This window comes from Cucurbita moschata, unplaced genomic scaffold, assembly GCF_002738365.1.
Source record: "Cucurbita moschata cultivar Rifu unplaced genomic scaffold, Cmos_1.0 Cmo_Scf00016, whole genome shotgun sequence".
NCBI lineage: Eukaryota > Viridiplantae > Streptophyta > Magnoliopsida > Cucurbitales > Cucurbitaceae > Cucurbita > Cucurbita moschata.
Window position 1 is genome coordinate 974,803 of NW_019268532.1, and position 27,726 is coordinate 1,002,528.

General features: G+C 34.6%; 4 protein-coding genes across 11 annotated transcripts; 2 read left to right on the plus strand and 2 right to left on the minus strand.

The window, feature by feature from the left end:
• Nucleotides 1-1,012: 1,012 nt before the first annotated feature.
• On the minus strand, nt 1,013-17,096 carry LOC111454204 (beta carbonic anhydrase 5, chloroplastic-like). Of its 3 annotated transcripts, XM_023095580.1 has the most exons (11): nt 17,092-17,096; nt 3,821-3,878; nt 3,597-3,712; nt 3,447-3,502; nt 3,202-3,348; nt 3,048-3,096; nt 2,821-2,934; nt 2,688-2,741; nt 2,515-2,600; nt 2,315-2,435; nt 1,013-1,353 (listed from the first exon to the last, which is right to left on the minus strand). In XM_023095580.1, the coding sequence occupies exons 2-11, from the start codon at nt 3,834-3,836 to the stop codon at nt 1,144-1,146; spliced, it is 969 nt and encodes a 322-aa protein (XP_022951348.1). In that variant the 5' UTR covers nt 3,837-3,878; nt 17,092-17,096; the 3' UTR covers nt 1,013-1,143. The 3 variants fall into 3 exon arrangements, with proteins under 3 accessions (XP_022951348.1, XP_022951346.1, XP_022951347.1); XM_023095578.1 differs by lacking the exons at nt 3,821-3,878; nt 17,092-17,096 and adding an exon at nt 3,892-4,094 and having other exon boundaries at nt 3,597-3,747; XM_023095579.1 differs by lacking the exons at nt 3,821-3,878; nt 17,092-17,096 and adding an exon at nt 3,892-4,092 and having other exon boundaries at nt 1,055-1,353; nt 2,315-2,417; nt 3,597-3,747.
• LOC111454205 (MADS-box protein SVP-like) lies at nt 7,300-10,857 on the plus strand. Of its 4 annotated transcripts, none has more exons than XM_023095583.1 (9): nt 7,300-7,338; nt 7,479-7,665; nt 8,559-8,637; nt 9,062-9,123; nt 9,207-9,306; nt 9,405-9,446; nt 9,549-9,618; nt 9,690-9,847; nt 10,733-10,848. In XM_023095583.1, the coding sequence occupies exons 2-9, from the start codon at nt 7,484-7,486 to the stop codon at nt 10,766-10,768; spliced, it is 729 nt and encodes a 242-aa protein (XP_022951351.1). In that variant the 5' UTR covers nt 7,300-7,338; nt 7,479-7,483; the 3' UTR covers nt 10,769-10,848. The 4 variants fall into 4 exon arrangements, with proteins under 4 accessions (XP_022951351.1, XP_022951350.1, XP_022951352.1 ...); XM_023095582.1 differs by having other exon boundaries at nt 7,301-7,338; nt 7,442-7,665; XM_023095584.1 differs by having other exon boundaries at nt 7,310-7,339; nt 7,446-7,665; nt 9,577-9,618; nt 10,733-10,857.
• Nucleotides 11,552-20,180, plus strand: LOC111454203 (probable ubiquitin-like-specific protease 2B). 3 transcript variants are annotated; one of them, XM_023095574.1, is made up of 16 exons: nt 11,552-11,929; nt 12,721-13,019; nt 13,115-13,205; nt 13,370-13,419; nt 14,018-14,215; nt 14,307-14,382; nt 14,727-14,835; nt 15,126-15,170; nt 15,474-15,605; nt 15,846-16,046; nt 16,145-16,200; nt 16,266-16,359; nt 17,492-17,582; nt 17,758-17,877; nt 18,583-19,002; nt 19,316-20,180. In XM_023095574.1, exons 1-16 carry the CDS (start codon nt 11,779-11,781, stop codon nt 19,961-19,963), a joined length of 2,781 nt encoding a protein of 926 aa, XP_022951342.1. In that variant the 5' UTR covers nt 11,552-11,778; the 3' UTR covers nt 19,964-20,180. The 3 variants fall into 3 exon arrangements, with proteins under 3 accessions (XP_022951342.1, XP_022951344.1, XP_022951345.1); XM_023095577.1 differs by having other exon boundaries at nt 11,843-11,929; nt 12,704-13,019; XM_023095576.1 differs by lacking the exon at nt 17,758-17,877.
• Nucleotides 20,181-20,829: 649 nt separating this feature from the next.
• Nucleotides 20,830-26,765, minus strand: LOC111454460 (mechanosensitive ion channel protein 2, chloroplastic-like). The gene is made up of 14 exons (XM_023095950.1): nt 26,505-26,765; nt 25,682-25,908; nt 25,529-25,588; nt 25,130-25,290; nt 24,390-24,513; nt 24,205-24,302; nt 24,001-24,114; nt 23,824-23,884; nt 23,339-23,488; nt 23,051-23,161; nt 22,740-22,907; nt 22,535-22,648; nt 22,060-22,116; nt 20,830-21,947 (listed from the first exon to the last, which is right to left on the minus strand). The coding sequence occupies exons 2-14, from the start codon at nt 25,757-25,759 to the stop codon at nt 21,150-21,152; spliced, it is 2,094 nt and encodes a 697-aa protein (XP_022951718.1). The 5' UTR covers nt 25,760-25,908; nt 26,505-26,765; the 3' UTR covers nt 20,830-21,149.
• Between the last annotated feature and the right edge of the window lie 961 nt (nt 26,766-27,726).

Consider the following 27,726-nt stretch of genomic DNA (forward strand, 5'->3'; position numbering starts at 1 on the left):
TCGATACTGGATGGCTCCAACATTATCTTGCATCTCCGTTCAGTTGTAACAACCCATGTTCAAGATTCAGTTCGATATTGGGTATATGGATTTGGTATTTGATGGCCCCAACAATCTCCAACAACATGATCACGTGATTTATTCTTCGCTTCTAAGAGTGAAGCCCTTGTACGCACTCACGTGGTTCCTAGGAGGTCACCTAACATAGAATTGCTCCAAGTAAAAAAACACTAAACTTTTGAGTTCTTATGATCGAGCCTGAAAAAGAAAATGCATTTTTCTAGTCCGCTTATCTTTACAATTGCTATCATTCGAATGTAGTATCGGTTCATTCATGTACCCTTCCTTTACTCCGGTGTTAATAATCAATTTGTATTGTTTAAGCATTATTATTGGTTCATGGATCTATTTTGCCTTTTTTTTCTTTTTTAACTTTAATTTTCTTTTGGGCCCCAAAAAAAAAAAGATGCTGAAAGCAAACTTCCACATTCAAATGTATACAAATCCAGTTGAGTACAAGCCACACAATAAAGTTACGTATTTGGTATTTTATTTTATTTTATTTTATTTTTCCTTTTCTTTTTTAATTCCAACTTTATTCTTTTTTTTCTGGTAAGTAAAGAATATTATTTAATTTTATTTTATTAAAAAAGGGATAATATATATTCCATGCGAGTTGAGTTAAATAATAAATTAATTCAACTTCTACGTTAGTTAATTAAACCCTAAACCATAAACTATAAGGATCAAATTTATAATTTAACGAATAAATAAATACTAAAGAATAAAGCCCAAGCCCGTGGTCGGCCCAATTTGAAAAGTCTTGGTCAACGCACACAAAATTCATATAATCTTAGTCCAACCCGGATCCAGCAAATAATTTACGAAAATCTTAATTGTGAGATATATCGACACGCTTACAAATTTAAACATCAAAGTCTGTGTGACAAGCAGCGTAGGGGCCATAGTCCCGAACTTAGTCATTTCTATAGTTAACCCGAACTTTTAAAACTATTGAAACTAAAGCACGTAATCGTTAAACATTTATTATTAATTACGTAAAGAGTGTTTATAATTATTGGTAAAAATATTTGTCACCATTTACAAATATAGCAGCGACTTTTGAACTTTACAAAGATGATATCAACACCATACTGATTGATTTTTGATCTGAAATCCATGATCATCATCACCAGCAGCTTTGCAGGTGTTCTTGTAATCAAGAGTCCACTTCTCAAATGTACAACTCAAGAAATCATAGTATCCTCCATGAACAGCAAGCGATTCCTGTTTTAACCGCTCTTCGATCCATGGATACGTCATTAAGTTCTTCAATGAAAGGTTGATCGATTCCTGGTGGCAAAAAGGGAAACCGTTGAGATAAGTAATCTTTTGAGGTAACTTGTGTGCACTTCGACTATTTGCACCGAATAACAGATCAACCCCACTACACTCGCTTGCTGAGGAAACTCGTAGAATAATATTCTAGGCGATGAGTCATCATGACATGAACTCATTCCCTTTGAGCCTTTTACTATGACTCGAGAATATAGCATCGGTCATGTAGACTTAGCTTGTTGAAAGAAATATAAAGCTTTTGGACTAACTCAACAGGATAATAGAGTAAGGAATTATGCATACGAACTAATAAAGAAATGGATTCTAATATAAAAGTTGATTGATTCTTAGTGGCAAAATGGGAACCGAGATTAGTAATCTTTTGAGTTAACTTGTATGCACCTCGACTATTTGCACCAGATAACGGATCAACCCCACTATGCTCACTTTCCGAGGAAACTCGTAGAATAATATTCTAGGCAACGAGTCTTCATGACATGAACTCATTGCCTTCGAGCCTTTTACTATGGCCCGAGAATATAACATCAAGCATATAGTCTTAGCTTGTCAAAATCAATATAAATCTTTTGGACTAACGCAAGAGGGTAACAGAGTAAAGAATTATGCATACGAACTAATAAGGAAATTGATTCTTCGGTGGCAAAAGGGGAACGAGATTGGTAATCTTTTGAGTTAACTTGTGTGCACCTCGACTATTTGCACTAAATACCATATCAACCCCACTACACTCGCTTGATGAGGAAACTCGTAGAATAACATTCTAAGCAAGTAGTTATCATGACATGAACTCATTCCCTTCGAGCCTTTTACCATGGCCCGAGCATATAGCATCATCAGTCATAGAGTCTTAGCTTGTGGGCTAACGCAACGGGGTAACAGAGTAAGGAATTATGAATACGAACTAATAAAGAAATGGATTCTAATCTAAAAGTTCATGCAACAAGAAGATCAATACCTTCTCACAATGTTTACATTGCTGGTCAAAATTAAGATGTGCAGCAGCAGCTTTTGCTCTTAATTTAGCAACTTTTGCATTCACCATCCATTTATGAACAAAGCTACCATAGCAGAATAAGCTATAAATTATAGATCGAAAACAAGCACAACCGAGAAAAACAGATTAAGAAGACACGATGGAGTTTGAGAAAGTGAAACCTTGAGTCGGTAGCATCATCTTCCATGCTCATAAGGCTCTGAATTCCAGCACAGCTACTGTGGCCAATGACTAAAATGTTCTCAACCTTCAGTATACAAATAGCTCTCTTAATATGAAGTCTAGAGATTATAAAGATCAAATTCAACTGGATGAAGAACGGAAAACAACCCACTTTAAGTGTATTTACTGCAAATTCAAGGGCTGCATTGGTTTCAGTTGGTCCATTCTGCATAAGAACTTGAAGTTAGTTCTTTGCTTGTCTGACTTAGATAATACAAGACATTCCCACTAGACTATACATATACCTCCCATGACGGAACGATGTTCGCTACGTTGCGAACGGTGAAAGCTTCTCCGGGTTGAAATCCAAGAATGTTAGATGGGCATACTCTAGAATCGACACAAGAAATCACCATGAACTGTTCTACTTGTGAGCTTGTGTTGAAATATTCGAGATAATGAGCAGAGATAGTACAAACAGGACACAATAATCAAAGAGAAATCATAGGGACATGTTCATCATCTTAACTACCTTAGGGGCTTGTAGCTCTGCCAGAGCTTGAAAATGCTCTAAATTTTTCCTGTTTCAATGAAATCATTGGATTAAAAACCAAGCACAAATTGAGTTTTATCTTGCCTAACAGATCCAAAGATTAGCTCATCATCGTGTATCGACTGCTACTTACAAGTACTTGTGCTTCTTAAAACTCAGAAATCTCATTTTCATTTCATCAAACACCTTATCTGCATCCTTTACTTGAGCCACATTTTTCACTCCCATCCTTGATGATCGTTCTTGGGCAAGCCCTAATGAGTTTCTTGAGACCTCCAGCCTTGTAATAAAGAGAAAAAAAAATCAAGAACCAGAAGAGAAAATTCATGGGAGTTTCCATTAACAGATTCATAAAGTAAATTAGCAGAAAGAACCCACTCGTGATTGCGATTAGATGTCACTTCCAGATGATTTTCGTCGATTTCTTCCTTCATCTGTCGATTCAAATTCGAAGTCCATTAAAAAACCTATTTAAAACTGGAATTAACAAAGAATAAAAAGGAAAAACAGAGAGATACAAGAACTGACAGAAAGAGAGTTTGTCCCGACTGAAAATGATGAAACAAGGAAAGGATTCTTGTGGATTAAGGTCGGTCTAATTGCAGCCATTTCTGAAAATAACCAACTCCAGCAAGCTCTTGGACCTATCAGTAACGATAATTTCACAAAGAAATTGAATCTGAAACGTACCCAACAAGCACACAGGCACGAAATCAAGCAATTAGATGAAGAACAATGTATAGAAAACTTACGAATTAAACGACCCATTTGGGTTCCCGCCTTTCCCAACTGAAATGATCGACTGTATTGAAAAGTTTCTTACAGCTGAATTTCTGTTCCATTTATACACGCGAAATTGTAAAGATGAACATCTCGTTTCAAGCTTATCCACATCGATCCCCACTTCGTTGGAGATGACATAGAGATCATATCGTGTTTGCGTTTGGCCACTTTCCTAATTTTCTAACATTTCAATGAGATAATCCCCAAAAATCCCATGATTGAGAGAGAGAGAGAGAAGAACCAAATTATAAATTTTTATTACATGATTTTCTGCCTCTAAATTTTCTTATTTTATTATCTATTTTTAAAAAAACATGCAAAGATTTAAAATTATATTATTAAAAACATGTTATTATTTCTAGAGTTTAATTTTTAAAAAATCGTTATTAGAAAATTGATTAAAAAATATTTTAAAAACTTAGATTATTATAAAATTAGAATTTTAGATATTTCTAAATAAATTTCAAATATATATATATATATATATAAAATACAAAAGACAAAATGTCCAACTAAGTGGGAGGGAATATTATTTTGTGCAAGCTACGTGAATGTTACGACAAGAAAATTCATAATTTTTTTTAAGAAATAAATCAATTTATTTTTACAAAATTTTTTTAAAAAAATAATTGTAATCTCTCAATATTAAGATGGATAATCAAATATCATTATTTTTAATTTAATTTTAAAAAATATCTATATTTCGCGATATCGTGATGTCAATTTTATATTAAATAGTAAAAATAATTATGAAATATTAATAAAAGATGGAATTGATAATATTGAAGCTTTTAAAATTATAAAAATATTTTTAAAAATAAATAAGAAAGTTTATTGTTTTTTTTTTTATTATTTATAATATATAATTTAACCTAAACTTTATATAGAAAAAAAAAATTAGAAAATTAGGACAGGGAGGAGACGTCTGTGTTCAACCTATGGCTGCGTGGACAAAAGCTCTCCAGTTATTCAGCGCTTCACTTCATTCACACGTGTCAATCAAATGGATAACCATTTTATTTTTTTATTTTTAAAAATTAAGCCTAAAATATTATTAAATTAATAAAATGTTCTGAAAAATATTATTTAATTTTACATTTCTACCCCTCTCCACTCCCCAACCTGCTGGGATATGACCGGACATTTTCGGTGGAAGTTTAATGGGCCGGCTTTGACGTCGCCCTTTTCAGCCCAATATACCATTCGGCCCATTTCGTATCTTTTTGTTAATGGACTGGCGAAAGCTTCGGCCCATCTCCTTGTTGGGCCTGGCCCACTAACAATGAACATCTAACATATGTAACTGTGAGATCTCACATTAGACGAAACATTTCTTATAAGGGTATGGAAACCTCTCCATAATAGACGTGGACGATAATAAGAAATGGGCCAAAGCGAACAATATCTACTAACGATGGACTTAAGTTTTCACAATTATGTATAAAGAAATCATTCTACATGTGGCTCGGATGAGAACACCTCACTCTCATTAATTGAGTATAAAATAATTGAGAAGCGGAAATTAAATAACAAAACACTCAAATTTATAACTATGTAACCAAAAAGAAAAAATCATTATTTTTTCGGTTATCAAATAAAAGAACACGAAATGAATATAGCTAATAACTTAGGCACCAGAAAAAAAAAAAAAAAAATCATGAGTCCTTATAATATCTTATCAACAACCAACATTGGATGTAATTCAACTGGGCACCTTTAAAAAAAAATATTTTATTCTATATATGTGATTTCTCACGTTAGTTGAAAGGAGAACTAACCACCGTTTATAAGGGTGTGGAAACCTTTCCCTAACAGACGCGTTTTAAAGCCTTGAGGGGAAGCCCGAAAGGGAAAGCCCAAAGAGGACAATATCTACTAGCGGTGAATTTGGGGCGTTACAAATGGTATTAGAGCCAAACATCGGACGATGTGTCGGCCTTCTCGCTGTTCTCCGAAGGGGGTAGACACGAGGCGGTGTGCCAGTAGGACGTTGGGCTCCAAAGGGGGGTGGATTTGGAGGCGGTCCCACATCGATTAAAGGAAGGAAAGAGTGCGAGCGAGGACGTTGGGCCCCAAAGGGGGGTGGATTGTGATGTCCCACGTTGGTTGGGGAAGAGAACAAACCACTATTTATAAAAAGGGTGTGGAAACCTCCCCATATGTCTTTTAAAGCGTTTAGGGGAACCAAAAGGGAAAGCCCAAAGAGGACAATATCTGCTAGCGGTGGATCTGAGCCGTTACAAATAGTATCAGAGCCAGACATCGGACAATGTAACCTTCCCCTAGCAGACGTCTTTTAAAGCGTTTAGGGGAACCGAAAGGGAAAGCCCAAAAAGGACAATATTTGTTAGGAGTGAATCTGAGCTGTTATAAATGGTATCAAAGCCACACATCGGACGATGTGTCAGCCTTCTCGCAGTTCTTCGAAAAAGGGTAGACACAAGGTGGTGTGCCAATAAGGACGCTGGGCCCCAAAGGGATAGATTTGGGGGTTGTCCCACGTCAATTAGAGGAAGGAAAGAGTGCCAGCGAGGATGCTGGCCACAAAGGAGATAGATTGTGATGTCCCACATTAGTTGGGGAAGAGAACAAACCACCATTTATAAAAGGGTGTGGAAACCTTCCGCTAGCAAACGCATTTTAAAGCCTTCAGAGGAAGTTCGAAAGGGAAAGCTCAAAGAAAGCCTTCCCGGAAAAAACATAGATTTAAAATCTTAATTTTTTTATATATACATGAATCAATTTACCTCATTTATATAAAAAAAACGTTATAATTATATTAAATTAAATCTCTAAAAAATGAATTTAATTACTAAAAATTATAAATCTTAATTCCTGAAAATATTTATTTATTTTCGAATAATTCCATCGAGCCCACGGGCCCCACGCGCAAAACTAGTTGGATAAGGGCACGTGCAACAACACAGCTTTAAGAACAAGAATCAAACAAGTGGACGCGAACTATACACGCCGTTAAAGAATCGTACCGGCAATTTCCCGTCCACACGATATGAAAAAAAAAAAATAATAAAAAATAGGAATAAAGTACGCGAGAAAGGACGATAATTTATGAGATTCAGTTGGGGAAATTATTAAATTATCGCACGATATAAAATTTATTACACAAACTGATAAAAAAGTAGTACAAGGTAGAGTAGGGCAGCGGGCAGGTAAAGACTCTGAACTGACAACCGGGAGAATGGCCGGGGTTGTACGGAAAGCTCCCGTTTCCACGCCACCTAGGACATATAGTTATTATTCGTTTGCCTCAAAATAAATAATTTTAATTATATTTGAAAACTTACCGTTTCTTTTTTTACTTCGATAAATAGTAAAGATAAGGTTTTGACTGAAACTCAGGTAAAAAGTTAAAAAGAATTGACGACTGTTTGGCTATAAATGGGAATGTATCCTTTCCTTGAATAGAATACGTCCAGTCTAAGCTTCATCTATCCCCGGTCGTGTTCTTGTAGTGTTCGAATCAAAGGTACGAGAAATCGAAACTGGTCGGAATTTCATTTTTATTTATTTATTTATTTATTTTGTTTATTTTAGTGAAGGAAATTCAGTTTCGTATCTGAATTATTTAGGGTTTTTTTTTGCGATTTTACAATTTTGCCACTGGAGATTCTATGGCGAGGGAGAAGATCAAGATTAAGAAGATCAGCAACTTAACGGCGAGGCAAGTGACGTTTTCGAAGCGACGGCGAGGGCTTTTCAAGAAGGCGGAGGAGTTGTCGGTGCTCTGCGACGCCGAGGTGGCGCTGCTCGTCTTCTCCGCTACCGGAAAGCTCTTCGAGTTTTCCAGTTCCAGGTAATAATCAGCGATCCTTCAACTTTTGTATTTTTACCAGAAATGCTAAAAAAAAAAAAAAAAAAAAATCCTTAATAATTTTGAATGAAACTTAATTGAAATTGAAATTGTTAGACGCACACGACTCTCCACAATGGTATGATATTGTCCACTTTGAGCTCTCCTGGCTTCACTTTGGACTTCCCAAAATGCCTCATACGAATGGAGAAAGTATTCTTTGATTATAAATCTATGATCATTTCAACCTAAATAAATTGAGAAAATGCTAAGTTTAGGGTATAACTCTGCATTAGATGAGGTGGCTAAGTTTAGGACATGACTCTGATACCATGTTACATTAACACGACTTTCCACAATGAGGTGATATTGTTCATTTTGAGGGTTCCCATAAGGCCTCATACCAATGGAGAGAGTATTCCTTGATTATAAGCCCACGTTCCCTAAATTAGTCGATATGGGACTTTTATCCTTCCCCCAAAAAACTTCGTATCAATGGAGATAGTATTTTTTTTATTATAAACCATGATTATTCCTTAAATTAGGAGAGGTGGACTATAAATATTTAAATTTTACAAATTTTAAGTTATTAGTTTTTGATAAATAGTATTATTTTAAATAATTAAAAAAATAATTTTACAACTAAAGAGCTAAGTGGTGAATTCTATTATAATTATTTAGTTACCAACTTAACCCCTCAAATTTTTTAATCCGTGGTAATTATTAAACATGAGATTATGGTTAAAGCGGAGAAGTTAATTATGAATTAAGCATGGTTTTAGATTTTAAAATGATTAAATACCATTATTTTGTTAGAGTGTGACAAATATTAATCTAAGTTCATTATTATTGTTATTATTATTATTATTAATTTTATTTATTTACATATAATGCAGCGTTAAGGATGTTATTACAAGATACAATTTGCACTCCACTAACCTTGGAGAGTTGGAAGATCCCTCCCTTGACCTACAGGTAATCTTTTAAATTTATCCAACAAGTCCCTCAAATTTTGAAAATTTTCAATTTCACCCCTAAAATTCTTTTAATTTAACGGGTTTATTAGATGCAAATTATTAAATCTTGTATTTAATAAATTTATAAATTCTAAATTAACGTATATTATTAGACCTTGTAATTAAAAATATATATTATATAATATGTGTAAAGCTCGAGTTCAATTATTAAATATGGTATTTTAATAAATTTATAAATTTTAAATTAATGTATATTATTAGACCTTTTAATTAAAAATTTATATTATATAATATGAGAGTTTGAATTTAATAAATTTATAAATTTTAAATTAACATATATTATTAGACTTTTTAATTAAAAATATATATTATATAATACATTTAAAGCTCGAGTTCATTGAATTAAAGTATTTTAAGTGTAGCTCGAGAATAGCAGCCACGCTCGGTTGACCAAGGAAGCTGCAGACATGAGCCATCGACTGAGGTACTTTTATTTTTTATTTTTGCAATTTTAATTATTATTTTGATTAATTAATAATATATGTTAATTTTAAAAATTAATATTAGGCAGATGAGAGGAGAGGATCTTCAAGGATTGAATTTAGAAGATTTGAAGCAATTGGAAGGAGTGCTTGAAGTAGGCCTCGCTCGTGTTATTCAAACCAAGGTTTTTAATTTTAATTTATTTCAAATAATAATAATATTAATATTAATAATAAAAATAATTATGTTTACAAAATTTACAGATATTTTATATTTATGTAGGAAAGGAAGATTATGAATGAAATTAATGCGCTTGAGCTTAAGGTAATTAATTCCATTTTTTTAGGCTAAATTATATTATTTTAGTTATTTAAATTTTAAAATTACGCATTTAATCCTAATTAATTGATTTTTTTTTAATAATAGACTTATTCCACGTCATTAATTTATACAGGGAGCCAGATTGATGGAAGAGAACAGGACGCTGAATCGGCAGGTAATAAAATTCTATTTATTTATTGAAGAAAGGAATTTTATTTTTGGAATTAAATTAATGAAAATTTGCAGATGATAAGGTTGTCGAATCAAAGAAGGCCACTGCTGGTAGTTTCCGACGTTCCGGTGCCGGAAGAAGGAGTTTCGTCGGACTCCGCCGCAAATGTGTACAGCTGCAACAGCGGCCCTCTCGCCGACGACGACAGCTCCGATACCTCTCTCAAACTAGGGTGAGTACTTTCTTTTGCAATATAATAATTATTATTTATACTTCTTTATTTTTCTCAAATTATAAAAATATTTCAATTTTATATTAAAAAAATATTATAATAATATTATCTATTTTAAACATAAGCTGTTGTAACCTTACTTTGAGCTGTGTCAAAAGGCTTTATAACAATGATGAGAGTATTATTTGATTATAAATCTATGATTATTCTCTAAATTAGTGGAGGTATGACTTTCATTCAACAGCCCATAGGGTGAGGCTGTGATCTAAAAATCTTCTTCGTCCCCATATCTGCTACCTATGTCATTTCTCATCATTGTAAATTATTATTATTATTATTATTATTTTCTTTAGAAATTGGGTTTCGACAGATACTTTTTTCCGGTTTATTATTATTTTTAAAAAATAATCAGTGTAATACTGATCTAAAACGACCTGGTGGTAATTAAGACGCTGGTTTGGATTAAGTTTAAAATAATTATATTTTTTCATTCAAATTTAACCATTTTTTCTCTAAAAATAATTATTTAAAAGGCTTATCATAATAAATATATTTATTTATTAAATAAAGGTTCAGTATATATATATATATTTATTTATTTATTTATTTATTGTAATTTAGGTTACAAATGGTAGTTAATTTATGATTGTGATTATTATTTCCATTTATTAATTCAATTTAACTATATATTTAGTTGATGCAGGTACCATATTTATATGATATACATGAAGGAGCAATCTTATATTATAAATTTATTTGTTGAATAATATAATGTTTGAAAGCATAATAACCGAAATTAATTAAAACTACAATTTTAGAGATTTTTTAAATTATTTATAGTAAATAAAATGATTAATTAATTTATTTGCGTATTATTTGTTGCAGGCTTGCATGCCCAAATTGAGGACAAAACTAAGCTGAGATGAGAAAAGGCAGAGAATCATTAAAATTAATTGTTGGAATTTAAAACTTTATTAATATAAATGGCGAATTTTAATATTTAGTTATTTTATTTTATTTTTTTGTTATTTGGGAATCTTTCACCTCCATATTTTTACCCTGTGCGGTTAAAAATAGTGAAATTTTAACTTTATATTTTTGAGAAAATAGAGATGTTTAGATATTAATTTTTTTTTACTGTTAGGTTAAATTACAAGTTCTCTTGTGAGATCAAGTATGTGTGTAAATCTCTTTCTAATAGGCGCGTTTAAAAGTTGTGAAGCTGACGATGATACGTAACAAATTAAAACGAATAATGTATTAGCAATGAGTTTGGACGTTTGCAAATGGTATCAGAGCTAGACACCGAGCGGTGTGCTAGCGAGGATGCTGACCTCCAGTAAGGTGGATTGTGAGGTCTCACATCGGTTGGAGAGGGGAACGAAACATTTCTTAGATGTGGAAACCTCTCTTTAGTAGGCGTATTTTTAAACTACGAGGTTGACAATGATACGCAACAATCTAAAACAGACAGTATCAGCTAGCAGTGGGCTTTCAAATGTGTCGTATAGAATAAATTGAAATATTTTATAATTTAATATAAATATAATTCAAATTAGTAACTTAAAATTGGTTTAATTATTTAGATGTAATTAAAAATAAATAAATTATCAGGTTATAAAATTGAATATTAAAGAAAATAGCTTAAAAATAAAAAAAAAATTAAAATATAAATTAACTGAAATCTGACGCTGGAGTGAGTTCAATGCTGGTGAGCCAACCCAGTACGTTGAACACGGGTTTTTAGGAACCGGAGGGCTACTGATTCCGCGCCAAACAGCCCTAATTGGCTCCATTCTCAGCAACCAAGTGGCCCAGAGCTTTGACACGATCTTCGTTTACCAGAGCTTTACTTCGTCCTCCTGTGATTACGATGGCAGTTTGATTTCTTGGGATCGTTTGATCTCTCAGTGATCCGCTCTCATCTCGCCATGAACGACGCCTCTGTCAAAGGCCTCGAAGTCTTCGATTTCACCGAAGAAGACGAGCTTCCTGAATTGATCTCCGAGAAGTGTCTCAGCAAATTCAAAAACCCTAATCTCGAAACTAACTCTGTTTTGAAGTATGGATGTCTTGAATTAGGTAGGTATTCCTGGACTGGTACTACTTTTCGTTTTATTTATTTATTTGTCTGCAAACACTAGTTGGAGATGGATGGATGGATGGATGGATAAGAGTCTTTAATTTTGATTGTAAACTGAATATCTCAGAGAAGGTTGATCACTATATTGGTTCTGTTAGCCTTTTTCATTTGGTAGATCGTGGAGTAGTCTGTAGATTGCTAAACGTCTATTTCTTGTAGATTTACGGTGAAATACAGACGAATTTGAAATATGTTGAATGGCATCTCAATGAGTTGAATTGTTATTTCTGGCGTCTTGTAGCATATCGCCGATTGCTGAAAATTATTTACTTCCAATGGGGAATTAAAGTGAATATGTGATCTGATAACTCTGGAGATTTACGTTTGAAAGAGGATTTCTGGAATGATTTATTTTTCATCTTTCCTTATGGAGCACAAATTTCTTTACTTCTGGTATCATAAATTAGTGAAAATTGCTATGGTAACTTTTTTCCGCACACGTTTGATGATATCATTCGTCTTGTACTCTTATAGCTGGAAACAAACATTAACTACCGTGATGTTCATCTCTATTGTTGTGCTTTTTATTTAATTCTCAATATGGCTTGTCCTTGTCCAAGTTACCATTTCAGAATTGCTTTCTTTTTGTGCCCTTTCTTTAGTGAATGTCCGTTCAACAATGCTGCTGCAAGTTTCTTCTTGCTATCATTATCAAAATTAGTTTCTTTGTTGATGGCCATCCATTTTAATAATTAATGAAGATTAATTAACAGTGTCCAATGTGTTGAAGGGAAAGAGGTTGAAAATCCACATATGGATGTTGACTTGGATGAATGTAATCGTGGTTGTGACAATGGTATTTCACATATCCCCCCGGGCATATCTAAAGAGCAATTGATCATGGAAGAAGAGAAATATCAATTGGATGTCAATACAGAATCAGAATGGAATACTCATTCACAAGACATGTTTGTGCAAGTAAATAATCACGTGACAGGATGCTTTGGCTCTGAGCTTGGAAAAGTTGGATCTAGCTCTCAAAGTTCTATCCTGGGGTTAAATTGCTCTCTTCCTGAGTTTGCCGCTAAAGTACCCTAACTTATTGCTTTCTGAACATTACTTTCTGTTGAGATATATAGGAGTATTGGTCATGTTTGATTAACATTCTCTTTTTCAATGTACAGAGGGAGCAAGTGGATGCACTTTCATATCCTAATGGAAGCATGAATGGGAGTTCTCCAATGAGCTCTCCTTCGGAGCTTGTAGAGGATAGTGGTATGTTCTGTACACTGTGTCCACTTCAACATTCTTTTGGTTCTTTTCCTGAGGAGAACAATTGCATCAATAAGGAAGATCAGGGGACACACACACACACGCACACTATAACTAATAACTTACCCAAGTTCTATGCCTGACTATTATTATTTGGACAATTTCAGTTTCGCCGAATGGGAAGTCTTCAGATAAGTGCTCATCTGACAATGAAATGGTAAGTTTCTTCCTTGTGATCATTTAAACAGAAAAAGAAAAGGGCCACACACTTATGTCTTAAAATTTTCCTGAAATTTATTTCCAATTTTCATTTTTCGTTTAATCTCCTCCAGGACTTTTGAAGTCTTAACTACTTTTATCAAGAAGTATAGGCTGTCCGGATGTTCATGTTGTTCATACATATTATGAATTCTACATGATTGGTCCTTGTCAAGGGTTTTTGATCTTGAAGGAGACTATAGTTTCCTCTTATTCTTGAAGAGTGTTTGAAGAGAAAAACACTGGTTAGGAAGAAAGAATTGAAATCGTGAAATATGAGGCACCTTCTTGGATGCTGTAGTGTTTTATCAAGTTATTTTTGTAATTATAATTCTAAGGTGTCTGATTTCATTTGAGGAGCTTCTCTTTCTTTCTCTCTGTTTCTTTTAGTAATTGAATTGCTTACAACTTCGGATGTATAGTTGATTACTTAAGTGGAATATGTTTTTTGTCTTTTTTTTAATGATTATTTTCTGTAGGCAGATTCAACTTATCAAAATTCATTGTCCAGAATGTAGGCATTTGGGTACTGAAGCTTTTCTCTGTTACTTTTATAGGATGATCTTAACCAAGAGGTTGTTCTATGTCCCGATTATATTATATATGGAGATTCTTACTGTACCAGTTCGCAGTTAACCTTTTCACATAATGGCGTCAAAATTAATGGTTTTTCTGATTATGGAAGCAACGAGTTCCTTAACCTTGAATGGGGAGTTGATGATCTCATTAATATTGAGTGTCATTGGTTTCAAAGGGTGAGTTCTTATATCTTTTCTTTAGAAACTAAATTTTATGATACTTGAGTTCTATTTTTTTGTGAATTGCCAGTTTTTCATTTGGCTACAGGTTGAATTTGTGACGATTAAGCTCCATACTATATCAAAGGATGTTGGTCAACGTGATAATGGATGTGACACTTCTGGTCAGTGGACTTCTACAAGTCTATTTTGAGTTTTTTTTGGAATTAGATTTCAGTAGCATAAACATTTGATAGTATTTCAATGTATATCTTTGCTACTTTGACAGCTCATTAGAGAAGCCAGGTTCAGTTTAAGTTTTTTTTTCTTAAATTTTAATTTCAATTATGTTGACATGGCTAAGATTATTAGTAACTTCACGACATAACTTATGGCCTAACATCTACGTTCTTCTCGACATCCTCATTGCCTTTTTCTTGTGTCATTTCATCAGTGTTCTCAATAATGTTATGATAGAAATCTTTCTTGTTGTTAGTTTTTCTAATTCATATTTATGAACTTGCTTAAGGCCTTAAGGAAGTGAAGATTGTTCTAGTTGATCCTTGCTGGTCTGAGAAACAACAAAAAATCAGATCTTTGGATTCCAGATACATGGCTATTTGGAATATGTCTCTTGAGTAAGTTATCTGTGTGTTCTTATCATTATAGCTTTTATCACATGTATTTTTTTAAAAACAGAGTTATAAACCTAGCAACACTTCAAGATGTCAGTTTATGTGGCATATCTTAAAGAATTATCGGGGGTTACATTCTTCATTTCATGGTTAACACAGTCATGTGTAAAATGTCTCCCAAGTCACACGCACACACTGGTTGCATTCTCGAATAAACTTTGTTTTGATTCCTTTTACGTATATTGGTCTCCCTTGTTCATAGAATTATTGGTTACCTCTATTATGTCTTGTAGTGTGGGCGATGATGATTTGGGTGGACCAAGACAATATTTCCCCAAGTGAGTGGAATTTTCTACTTTTTTTTTTCCTTTTAAAGCTTATTTCATGTTTTGTAAACTAGTTTGTTTGAAATTCATTTCTAACTGCTTCTTAAAAACTATATATATTTCTTTTAATTTTGAGTAAAAGATTCATGTTTACCATGCTATGATATTCAAAATGTCATGCATGCAGATCATTCTTCTTTCAACTTCAGTTTTCAATTGTTATATGGTCAATACATGAACTCGAGTACATTATCGTTAATACTTTTTGAGATTGGCGGTGGCCACCTTTTTCAATGAGTATGAATCTGTGTCCAGCTTTGATGAGCATTTTGAAGAAGTTGTCTATCCCAAAGGAGATCCAGATGCCGTTTCCATTAGTAAGAGGGATGTTGACTTGTTGCAACCAGAGACATTTGTCAATGATACAATCATTGACTTTTACATCCAGTGAGTCAAATTATTTAGTGATTGCTTGTAATGCATGATTGAATACCATTACTGCCAGGAGGTTTTCCCCCTGTATATTTTCCTAGTGATGTAGGAATTTTCAGTTTCTCATTTAAAGAAGTTCTGATCCACAGTTCTTTTATTTTCTCCATTTCCTTGCTTGGATGACTGGTTTTCTTATTAACAAACTTTTATTGCAAATATTGAATGACCACCTTTCTAAATAGAATTGATTGACAGGTATTTGAAGAGCCAGATAGACCCTAAGGAGAAGCATAGATTTCACTTCTTCAATAGCTTTTTCTTTAGGAAGCTAGCTGACCTTGATAAAGATCCCTCAAGTGCTTCTGATGGCAAAGCTGCTTTTCTTCGTGTTCGAAAATGGACTCGGAAAGTGAATTTATTTGACAAGGATTATATCTTCATTCCTATAAACTTCAAGTAAGCCTTTTCTCTTGAAGGAAAGATTCTTTTGTGTGATAAGCTAAACAGCATCGGAAGTGGGTATCCTTTTCAACTTTATATGTTTGTTATAACAGCCTTCATTGGAGCTTAATGGTCATATGCCATCCTGGTGAAGTGGCTAGATATAGCGGTAAGTTCTTCACTCATTGGGTCAATTTGTGTCTCCCACCAGTCTTAACTTCTGTCTTGTCACAGATGAAAACCTGATGAAGTCAACAAAAGTACCGTGTATATTGCATATGGATTCTATTAAGGGAAGTCACGCAGGCCTTAAAAATCTCATTCAAAGGTATTCCTTTGTTTTTATAGCTTTTATCATGTTCAAGTTATTGGTTCGAACAGTGGATCTTAGATATCCGAACAAAGGTTAATCTTCCATGTCATGGTTAGTTTGACATTGCATCTTATTTTTATTTACTGACATAGAATTAGTCTGTTCCATGTTGAGAAGTTTGATGAAGACTTCAGAAGAGTTTTCAGTATTGCCTTCATTTGCATATTGCAACCAACCTCTTTTAATCTCTCTGTTAAGTAATTTTTTTGTTGCTTTTTATTTTTATAATTTTTTTTTATTGCTAGAGTAATGTGTGTATATATATAGGGGGCGTTTGTTTCTAAAGGTTGGGATGAGATTTGAGATGGGAAATGACATGAGTTTGTTTGGGGGTGGAGATTTTACTTATTGCCTCGGAAAACTCTTTTTCCAGGCAACAAAAAAGTTGCTATGGAAGTGATTTTAAAACGCATCCTTTCTTTCTTTCTTTTTTTTTTTTTTTGTTCCTTTTTCCTTTTTTCCTTTTGTATTATTTCTTCCTCCACTTATTTATTTATTATTTTTCATTTTTTTTACTTACTTACCATTTGGTATGGCAATTGGAGGAACTTATTCACAAAAAATGTCTCCCGGGGGTTTTGGTTGCCACCATTTGATATAGCAGCTTGAAGTAGGATCTTTCATAATCCTATCAAAAAAGAAGGATTATTCACAATGTTTTCCTCTTTTTGACCAAGAATACAACATTGAGTTGATACCTGCAAGTTTGAATTGAGGCTATCGATAGGTTCAACTTTCATTCTCTGTTCAATGTGTTAATCTTGCGATGGAGAGCCCAGAAAAAAGGATTATTCAATGTGTTAATTTTTAGGTATCTTCCATCTGCGAGCAAACACCACAGTTCTTTTAGTTGGTATTCTGTCCTTTTTAAAATGAAGGTAGTTTGCCGTCTTATAAAAAAAGGGTTTTTAGTAATTTGCTGACGCTGTTTGTTCGTTCTTACTACTTTTTGGCTTTTGCATTTTGTTTTCATTATTGGTTATAAAGCAAGCCAATTCCATCATTTCTGCGTTTATAGTTTCAATTTTTTTTTTCTTTTGCAAGTTCCTTCTTAATCACTGGGACCTCGTGATGCAATATATGACAGTTATTTGCTGGAAGAATGGAACGAAAGAAACAAGGATGCATCTGAAGATATTTCATCAAAGTTTAAGAACCTTCGGTTTCTCCCACTCGAGGTACTTCTGGCTGTGAACTTCATTATATTGATATTCAAGAACTTTCGGTTTTAGGATACTCATGCATCTGGTTCCTTTATTGTAACACATGATGTTTGGTAATATGGTCCTACGTTTATTTCTCTTTATCTTTCTTTTTTCGGGGGTTATCTTACACATCCATGTTTCATGTCAGCTTCCACAGCAGGAAAATTCATTTGATTGCGGATTATTTTTGCTCCACTATCTAGAACTCTTTTTGGCAGAAGCTCCTCTTGATTTCAGTCCGTTCAAAATCTCCAAGCTTTCAAAATTTGTAAGTTGTCCGCTTTGAACCCTTATTTGGAAATTTTAACTAATATATCTTAGATATAAGAAAATTTCTAGTTAACCACCTCGACTTAATAAATTTGTTTTTTTTTTTCAAACAATTGTGTGAGTTGCGGAAAAGATGCACGAGATTGGGTTTATTATTCTTATGGCTTATGTCTAATTTATAAATCCTTAGTTCTAATTCCTTTATTATCTTTTTATTGATGCCGTCGCATTTCATTTCGTCTCGATGAAATCCCTTTCCAGATTAGTCTCGAAGCTTTTTCCACATTATGAACTTTTAACTCTTCATCCTTCTGTTTTGTTAATTGGACATGCGGTGTGAAAGCCTTGTAGGGTGCCATTTCTGATCTCACCTTCACAATTGAAAGCATTGATGACATTCTTAGATCACCTCGACATGGAATTCTCACATGACTCATACTCAATAGGATGATTGACACGTGACACAACTTTGGGACTGGGATAAATTTGAACGTTTATTATTATTAAGAAAATGTTAGAAAGATAATATAGCTTTTAGATTTTTTCTGCGTTGTGTGTGTGTGTGTTCCATCAAAGTTTCTGAGTTCACAAAAATGAACTGTTATAAAAAAGAGAGATATGAACTAATCTTCCTTGGATTTACTTTTATCTTCTGAATTAGACGTTAATAATTTGATTGTTTTTTTTCAATGAATCTCCCCAGCTTAATGTGGATTGGTTCCCACCTGCTGAGGCTTACCTCAAGCGAACTTTAATACAGAGATTAATTTTTGAAATCCTTGAAAAACGATCTCGACAAATGTCCACCACTGCTTGCAGTGATGATCTCCTTTCTAAATTTCCATCAAACAATGAGGATGAAGCTGGTGTGGAGCTTGTTCCGGAAAGTGGAAGACTGGCAGAGACATTCAATCACAATTTGTCAAGCTCACAAGCTGCTGATGGGATTGAAATTACTCTGTTATCTGAATCTTCGAGTAGACATAACCACTTTATGGACGGTTCTGGCTTGGTTGTCAGAGAACTATTTGAACCAGGCACATCGAATGGATCATTACTTGGACACTATCAATCTTTTGCCCAGACATCATCGTATTTTGATACAAATGTTACCGTGTTGGAGGTATGTTTTAGTTTCTCTTATTATCTTTTGCCCAACAATAAAAGAAGCAAATTGATGCAATCTCTTACACAGTTTTTTATATTTTGTGTATCGTCACTTAGGCAAATGTGTATATATATATATTTCAATTATGATTGGTAATAATGGTTCATACTTGTGCCAACGTTAAGAAACATGATGAAAAATGGACAAAATATTTCCTTGCTATCTTCATGCAATTCCAGTTCGTTAGTTCTAGATGATACCTGTTCCTGTAGAGAACAATTGTTAGTATGCCTACAGCTCTGATGCTATAAAATTTTCTCATTAATAGGAAGATGCAGATACGGAAACTGGAGACCGTTTCATGTACTTGCCTTCAGAACAGGATGGTTTGCAGCCAGTTGATGCAATGACATCTCAAGCTTGTCGTTTTCCGGGTTCGTCAAGAGGCCTAGAATCCGAGACTGCTTTTGACTTGTGCATGTCTATTCAACCAGAGCATGGTAGTGGCATTGCCTCATCCCCCTCAAGTCACTCAGATGTCTTAGAAGATGTGGGAATCATTGAAAGTTGCGATGTTAGGGAACCAAGCCCTGGTAACAAAGAAGAAATTAACAGAAAAAGGCCCTTACCAATTGAGAACCTGGAACCTATAGCAGAATGCCCCACTTCTGCTGCTACCACGACGCAAGATACCGACACCATTGTCGTTTCTAAAGATACTAATGATACTTGTGAAGACATGGAAAATGATGGTTCTGATCCTCATTGTAAAGAAACTGTCGTTGCATCACCGTGTCTAGATGAGGATATAACAACCAAAACAGACATCGAACATGATGATGCAGTGTTGGTTGCTTCGGTTACTGAGGTCGACTTACACGAGCAACCTCCAGCCAAGAAATCGAGGCATTTGCCATACCCCGAAGAAGCAAGCAACGGTCTCGGAGACGTTCTGCTAGAGGATGCAGACTTATAAGATGGAAGGTTGGCGTGTTCTTTTTCGACATATTTGTAAATGATCATGTCAGTAGGGTTTGGCTTGCCATGCTGTCAATAGTGTAATGGCTCCATATCTGCTTAATTAGTACCGATAGATAATTCATTTGGGTAACGTTGATGTAACCCATGCTAGTTATATCAAGGATTAGTTTTAATTCCTCGCCATCACCAACATCACACTGTTCTTTTCTCTTCTTTTCCTCTAATTTTGCCATTTTATTTTATTTTTATTTTTATTTTTTATTGGAAGAATCAAAGTTTTGTGTAACTATTTGCTCTACAGCTGCAAGCTCCTTCCTAAACTCAACGCATATTGTCAATAGCGATTGTAGTAACTATCATTGATATTTTTGGTGTTAAAAATTATAATTTGATCTAATTGACTTTGGACTTAGCTACAATAGAATTTTGTTTGTTTGTCCAATTTGATCTATTTGACCTTTTAGGAGTCGTATTCAAGTATTTGTCCTCTTAAGACCCGTATTTAAATATTTGTTGAACATGAATGAACATAGACAAGTTAATTTATTATAAAGGTTCGTTGAACGGTCATAGTTATCTAAAAGTTGATAATATCAATTGTGTTAAAATAACGTTTTTGTACGATACGATATCAATATTCTATCAATTAAAAAACGTTAAAAACTCGTACTCCAAAGATTCATATTCCCCGTTAAAGTAACAATTTATTTTCTAAATTTGAATATTCTATGATTTAGTTTTTGTTTACGTAAGTTTGTGATAATTTAGTCGCTCAACTTTAGTATGAATTATTTTTCTTCTCATAATATAAGGTAAAAAAACCTGTAAAAAAGAACGGTTTCCTACGTACAAACTATATCATTACTTTAAAAGTCTAAAATTGATCGACAACAATAAGATTATGAAGGTACGAAATGGTTAAAATAATTGTACTTGTGTAATTTTTTCTCCCCTTTTCCTTTTTTGAGAAAGTCAGCGTAGTGTAGACTTTCATAGGCCAATGTGCCTTTGGATCAAGATACAATTTTTTTTTTTTTTTTTTTTTTTTTTTTTTTTTACACCAGCGAACCTGCAAAAATGCTTGCTTAAAAATTTAGCTCAGCATTTTCATATTCGCATCGCTTCAAAAATGAGGAGACCAAGTGGGAGAAGCCAACCCTGGTGTGCGTGGTGCCTACACATCAATCACTTTTTGTACCACCTGGAACTGCAGGCATCTGCCCATCTTTCATATCCTTGCTCTTTGGACCAAACTCACTCCCATTCCTCTGTGTCGAAATTTCTTTTGTATCAGCTGGAGAGTGAAAGGGAGATGGATTCAGATCTTCCTCTATTGGAAGAGTTCTTTTGGAGCCTTCCAAGGCAACTCCCAGGACAATGTTCTCCTCCAATGGAGGTCTGCCCACAGGGGTCTTCTCGCCATCTTGCTTATTCTGCACGCTTGAGGAAGATATATCAGCTTTCTCGCTACTCGGACCGGCAGCTGAGGGCGACCATTTGGGAGGAGTCCCTCGTGGCGTATTATCCTTAGCGTTCAATCCTGAGAGCTCTTTCTTTTCTCCTTTTACCTCATTGCTTGTTACTGGCTTCTCAATGCTGCTTTGTTCTGGAGTACTGGTTGGATTCTGGGTCTGTGTGTTGGATACCAGTCCAGTTGAAGGCTTAGGCGCTGTTCCTGATGTGTCGGGGGCTTTCGTTCCTGATGTTGAGACTGCCTCTTGTTTGGCATCTTTTTCTTCGCTTGACGAGCGAGCGGGACGTCCAGAGACTTTGGCTTTATCGTCACCATTGACTTTATAAGATGGCTCAATAAGAAGCAGAGGGCGGTTAGTAGCCCCTGTACGAGAATACATGGTCTCTGAAAATGGTACATTCTCCAAGTCAGCCTCACCATATATTTTCTGAACAGTGCGTATGGGAGTGGCAAGCCGGGCCCTATGGTGGCTGATAACCCTGAGAAGGTCCAAGAGAATTGCCTCCTGCACATCAATGGCAGCTGAAAGTTCAGATGCTTGATATTGAAGGTATCTGAAATGTACTGCTAGCCAAAATTAACTATATAGTTTAAAAACACCAAAAAAACGGTTGTACCTTTACGCACAAGTACTCTTCAAAACGAGAAGTTTTCACAAAGCAAGAAACCATAATCTGCAGGAACAAAATGAAATTGGTTAGTCCAAGCCTACCGCTAGCAGATATTGTAACCGTCTTACAATCCACCCTCCTTGGGATCTCACAATCCACCCTCCTTGGGGGTCCAACGTCCTCGCTGACACACTACCCGGTGTCTGGCTTTGATACCATTTGTAACCGTCCAAGCCCACTACTAGCATATATTGTCCTCTTTGGACTTTCCCTTCCAAGTTTCCCCTTAGGGTTTTAAAATACATCTACTAGGGAGAGGTCTCCACATCCTCATAAAGAATGTTTCATTTCCCTCTCCAACCAATGTGGGATCTTACTCGTCAGACTCACTTGTGGTAGTAATGATCGATGAAAGTGAACATTATGAAGAATTTGTTACTATTCCAAAAAATAAAAAATAAAAAATTCCCTCAAGACATACCATAAGAGCCTGGTTTTCAGGATTGATGTTGTCCAAGAAGATTCTACGGTGTAACCTTTGCTGTTCAACTTGAGGATTCTTGGACAAAACTTTCCGCATATCAGCTACAATATACTGGACATGGAGACCAAGCTCTTATTAGACAACATACAATGAAAAGAACCTAAGGTAGACAAGTGCCAAAGATAAACTAATATTGACTCACATTAATCTTGTTGACATCTAAGTGGCTGATGGCAAGATGAGTTTTGATACGCCAATGAGTCTTCTGAGTAAGATTTCTCACAATACTAACGGTGAATTTGTGATTTGGAATATGGACTGCTTCACGATCATCGCCTCGGATAATAGTCGGCGACCACCAACCAACGTGCTTGCATTTGGAAAATGCATGTCAGAAAGGAAAATCAACCAAAACTAGAAGAGAACTTTTTTAAACCAAATTGATATGTTTTCCCTTCTGTTCTTATCAAAAACATATTCCATAAGGTAATGATGAAGTTAAAAAGCGCAAACCTCAACCGTTCCAGAAACTTCATATCCATCAATCTTTGTCTGAATCCATTCATTTACCACAAATGGTCGTGTTGCATGAATCATTACACTTGAGAGAAAGTTAGTAAATATCTGCATACATCAAAACCATGGAGTAAATTTATCTGGTAAGAGACCGTCTGGTAAATGGGAAAATGACAACAACTTCGGTGAATAGCAATGGCACGCTCGACTATGAACCCAAGAATATTGTAAGATTCATAAATGTAGTGTTAAAAAATGACAGTGTGTACAGGAGAGAAGGTTTACCTCACGACCAGCAAGGGTAAGTAATACAGTACCAAGACCCCCAGCCGTGAGCCACTTTTGGGTAGAAAAACCTAGCAACTCCATGAACAATGAAAGAGCAGCAATCCAGACTGCAGTGTAAACAGCTTTCCCCGCAAAATCAAAGCCCATCTATCAAAAATGAAGGCAGAAAATAAGAAAAGGGACTAGTTTTAAAAGGCTAACTCAATATATCCAAGTAACGTAGGCGTGTACGGGTTAACTTCGTATTCATTTTGATTTTAATTAGTTTAGTTGGCAGGGTTAACCTATGGCTTAGCTCTCCACCGTAAGTTATCCATTCAAGGATATCCTAAACAGAGTATCCATTCATAATTTCTATCTTCATTCTAACTGGCAATGATTAATAGCAAGCAGACGTCTACTAATTTAAATTTAGAACTGGTTAAACATGCATAAATGACAAAAGAAAAAATGAAAAAATGAAATTAGAAAGAAAATCAAACATTTCTAGCATCACTTGAGTCATTTGATTCCGTAGCGAATTTTTGTACTTGTTGAATCAAGCTGCATGGAAGTTAAAGCCTGTTAGAATCATAATGCAGTAACATTTGCATTGGCGCTCAACATCACTCAATCAAAAATATCAAAAGCAAATCTGAAGTCCCAGAACTTTGCACCACCTTGATATACAATAGGCAAATGCCAGAACAGTAGACAAAGCTCGAACAAAATTTAGAAGTCGCTGTTTGATGGCCTGACTGGCTACTGACGGTAAAACTACTGGATCCAAAGCCCTGAAACAAAGCTTCTATATTTAGTACCTATAGCATCATCAGAACAAGATCAGCTAGCCCGAGTAATACAGACTGCAGACGAAAGCTGACCTGCAGATCAATGTGGCTCCCATCCATAGCAGTAAAGGCTGAACGTAGGAAGTCGTAACATAGTATGCATTACTTTTCTTCCAACTGCCATCGGGCTCCTGCAACAAAATTTTCATGAATAATCAGAACTAATAGATGTTTGCCTACCAGCTCATTAAAATAAAATGATATGTTAAGATTAATACATGAAGAAATAGAACCCTCCCCAAACGCATAAGAGGTCCAACACCCCAAGCAGCAAAAGCAATGACGCAAGCTGCTGGAATTAATTTAAGTAACAGAGGACTGCCGCGTAAAGCATCATAAGATCTGTCAGAAAGTCCCAGAAAACAAAATCAGTATTTGATAAGCACAAAAAAACATGATGGGCAAAAGGAAACAACGCAAGATTGAAGAATTTGGTGCATCTCAGGTTCAACAACCAAGCTAATAGTCACTATTGTATCCAAGGTGAGGTAAAAGAATATTTAATACACAAATTTACAGACAGCATGATTTGCGCCATTAACAATAAACGCATGCAGAATGCAGAAAAATGTACTTGCTTATCAAGGTTAGCATAAGACAGACTACAATTTTATGAAGATAAGTAATACCAATATGAGAGAAATTCCAACACCAGATTATTAGCAAAAGGGGTTTTTGGCTCGATTGGGATAGCAGGATTTGTAGGGGCATGGAGGATCTGCCAATGAGGCTTTGGATATTGTTCGTTAGAATAACTCGTCGAGGGTGTTAGTCTCTCCACTTTTTTTGAAATTATCAGTTCGGTTTTATTCTTTTAGAGTGGAGTACATTTTTTAAGTAATGTTAGGACTACAATTTGTGAGACTAGTTTTTTTGCACCCTTGATTTCCTTTCCTTTTTTTTTTTTTTCGGATAAGAAACAAAAGAATATGCAGAGGACAGTTTAAATAAAAAATACCTTGTCAGCACCAAAGCTGCAGTTTTTAGAACAGCAGTCCCAGCTCCTCCACCACTTGATTCAAGAACAGATCGACACACCAAAACATTTGCTCTGGAAGACATGGGATACACTGGCTGACTTGCACTGCGTAAGAGCTGAAGACGTCCAGGATCATACCTCTGAGAATTAAACAAAAAAAAAAAGTTACTCATAGCTTTAAACATCCATACGATATTGAATTCTTCTTACTTTCACCAACCAAAGAAATGCAGATTAATTTAAGAGTCTCCACATAGAGCAACAGTTTATCTTTTTATTTCTGAGAAAACAAACCCTTCTATTTGTAATCCTCAACTAGACAGAAGGATACAGCAACTAAAAAGAGTTTTTCAGAACTCAAATGCATTTCGGCCATACCAGATCGTGTGATGTAGGAATGATAGTAACAAGATGTCGCCTGGTCTTTCCCTTGCCACTCTGCAGAGAAAGTTGAAGCCAAGAAATTAAGATTCCAGTTGCCAGCCAATGAAAGTATTGAGCACATCAAACAAAAGTTCATAAATGACATACAATATGTAACTTATTGCATCCATGAACGCTTTGAATCCCCAGTTTATGCGAAAATTGTGTAGAACCAGCATGAACCATTGTTGGGTTGAGCTGAAAACAGCAATGTCCAAAGACAGTATTGGAATACAAATTAAGTTAGTTCGAACACAACCCCGAAAAAGGGATCCGATTACGTAGTGAAATTTCTTGCTTCGAAGCTCAGCAATTTACAATATAATGTATAGTACCTATCACAATCAATAGGCAATGTTAATACACAACCAGAAAATGAAGAAAACAATCTAATAACAAATGAAATCGACAATACTTTCGAAAATTTAGGATGCAACGAGGATGTTGGGAGATAAAATCTACTTATTTGAACAAATCCGTGACAAAGAAGCTCAAATTAACGACACAACTGAAAAGCAGTTAATTCAAACTCACAATAAGAAATATTGTAATTCCACTAGTGGCTTTATCAAACAGTAAACAGCTCACTGTCGGGAATAATAATAATAATCAACTCCCGGGATCACATCCTGACATCATTCATCCATTAAATTAAAGTTTAAACAAATAAAGAAAGAACGAAACCCTAATATTTTGCAACTTTCCTAATCCTTCGCTACAAAATCCCCATTTCTACAAACAAAAACACGCGATAATCTTGAACTCAGAGTATCTGCAGCTCACATAGCCTCAATCAAACCCACAAATTACGCTATCAATAATTCATCAAACATAAACAGACATAAATTTCAACTTCCCTAAGAAACAAACAGAAAAAATCTTAGGGAGAAATTCGCGTTCAACTGAAACGATTATATCCATAGACTATTACCACGACGAGAAAATCAACAGAAAATTATAGAAAATCGTCCTCTCGGATTTGCTCTAAATAGAAACCTATCACCGCCAGCGTAGACGAGAGGAGGGACAAATGGAAGAAACTTCCGCTAAATCGCACCATCGGCGGGGGGGAGGGGAGTCGGGTGCCAGCGTGGACCAATCAAAATGCAGCGCCGTCGGATTTGGCCATTCTGGAAATTACGTCAGACGATATTATTAAATTTTTCCGTGTAAAAATTATGTGGCGCCTGGAGCTTGGTTGCTCTTATGGCTCTGGTTCCCGTTTTGCTAACCACTCCTCCTACTTTCTTTATTCTTAATTTTTACCCTAAACTTATCAATATTACAATATTTACCTTATTGTATCTTTAGTCAATTATAAAATATATATATATATATATATATATTTCAAACATTATCTTCCATTTTGTTGACATTTATAAAGTTATTACATTATTATTTATTTGTTTTTATTTTATTATAAAGTTTTTATATTCAAACTCAATTTTTCAATATTAATTTTAATTTACACCGGAATAAACTGCTGAAGATTCTTGGGAGCCGGAATAATCCTGAGTTTATAAATAAAGAAATACGTCTACTCTGATATGATGTCTTTCTGAGGAAGTTCAAATCAAAACCATGAGAGCTTATGCTCAAAGTGGACAACATCATATCATTGTGGAGAGTAGTGACATACATTTTTAGTTAAACTATTGTTTTTTAAATAATAACGAGCAAGGAAATTGAATATTTAATATATATATATATATATATATAGATATAAATATTTTTTTTGAATACAAATGAGATAAAAAAGTTATTTAAATTAATTTATATAATATAAAATGATTTTTTCCATAGGACCAACAAAATGGTGTCAATTTTGATTCGAGAGGAAATTGAAATGGATATTCGATAACGGAGTCAATTTTGATTGCTTGTGGATATTTGGTTGAGTGTTCCTTCCAAGCGTCCAACTAATGAAGCTTTTGCAGTAATGTAATTTAGGACCACGTTAATGTTACGCCTTAAAATAGGGCAACGGTCAACGTTGTCATTTCATTTTCTTCCCGTTGGAATTTTGTGGACGCTATAATTCCATGCCTATCTTCTTCTTTGGCTCTTTTCAATCACGGTTCGACCCGACATTTTCATAATTTTATAAAATTAAATGATTTATTATATATAATATTTCATTTATATTTAATGAG

Bases quoted from the DNA above. Each gene is read 5' to 3' on its own strand.
- LOC111454204 (XM_023095578.1), bottom strand. From the start codon at position 3,998: ATGATCTCTATGTCATCTCCAACGAAGTGGGGATCGATGTGGATAAGC. The intron at 3,097-3,201 runs GTAAGTAGCAGT...TCATTGAAACAG, and splicing joins TTTAAGAAGCACAAGTACTT to GAAAAATTTAGAGCATTTTC. The intron at 2,935-3,047 runs GTAGTTAAGATG...CAAGTAGAACAG, and splicing joins CAGAGCTACAAGCCCCTAAG to TTCATGGTGATTTCTTGTGT.
- LOC111454203 (XM_023095574.1), top strand. From the start codon at position 11,779: ATGAACGACGCCTCTGTCAAAGGCCTCGAAGTCTTCGATTTCACCGAA. The intron at 15,606-15,845 runs GTGAGTCAAATT...ATTGATTGACAG, and splicing joins ATCATTGACTTTTACATCCA to GTATTTGAAGAGCCAGATAG. The intron at 16,360-17,491 runs GTATTCCTTTGT...AATATATGACAG, and splicing joins CTTAAAAATCTCATTCAAAG to TTATTTGCTGGAAGAATGGA.
- LOC111454460 (XM_023095950.1), bottom strand. From the start codon at position 25,759: ATGGTTCATGCTGGTTCTACACAATTTTCGCATAAACTGGGGATTCAA. The intron at 25,589-25,681 runs GTATGTCATTTA...CTTTCTCTGCAG, and splicing joins GATGCAATAAGTTACATATT to AGTGGCAAGGGAAAGACCAG. The intron at 24,514-25,129 runs GTATTTTTTATT...ACTTTCTGACAG, and splicing joins GCAGCTTTGGTGCTGACAAG to ATCTTATGATGCTTTACGCG.
- LOC111454205 (XM_023095583.1), top strand. From the start codon at position 7,484: ATGGCGAGGGAGAAGATCAAGATTAAGAAGATCAGCAACTTAACGGCG. The intron at 9,124-9,206 runs GTACTTTTATTT...AATTAATATTAG, and splicing joins GACATGAGCCATCGACTGAG to GCAGATGAGAGGAGAGGATC. The intron at 9,447-9,548 runs GTAATTAATTCC...TTTTAATAATAG, and splicing joins TTAATGCGCTTGAGCTTAAG to ACTTATTCCACGTCATTAAT.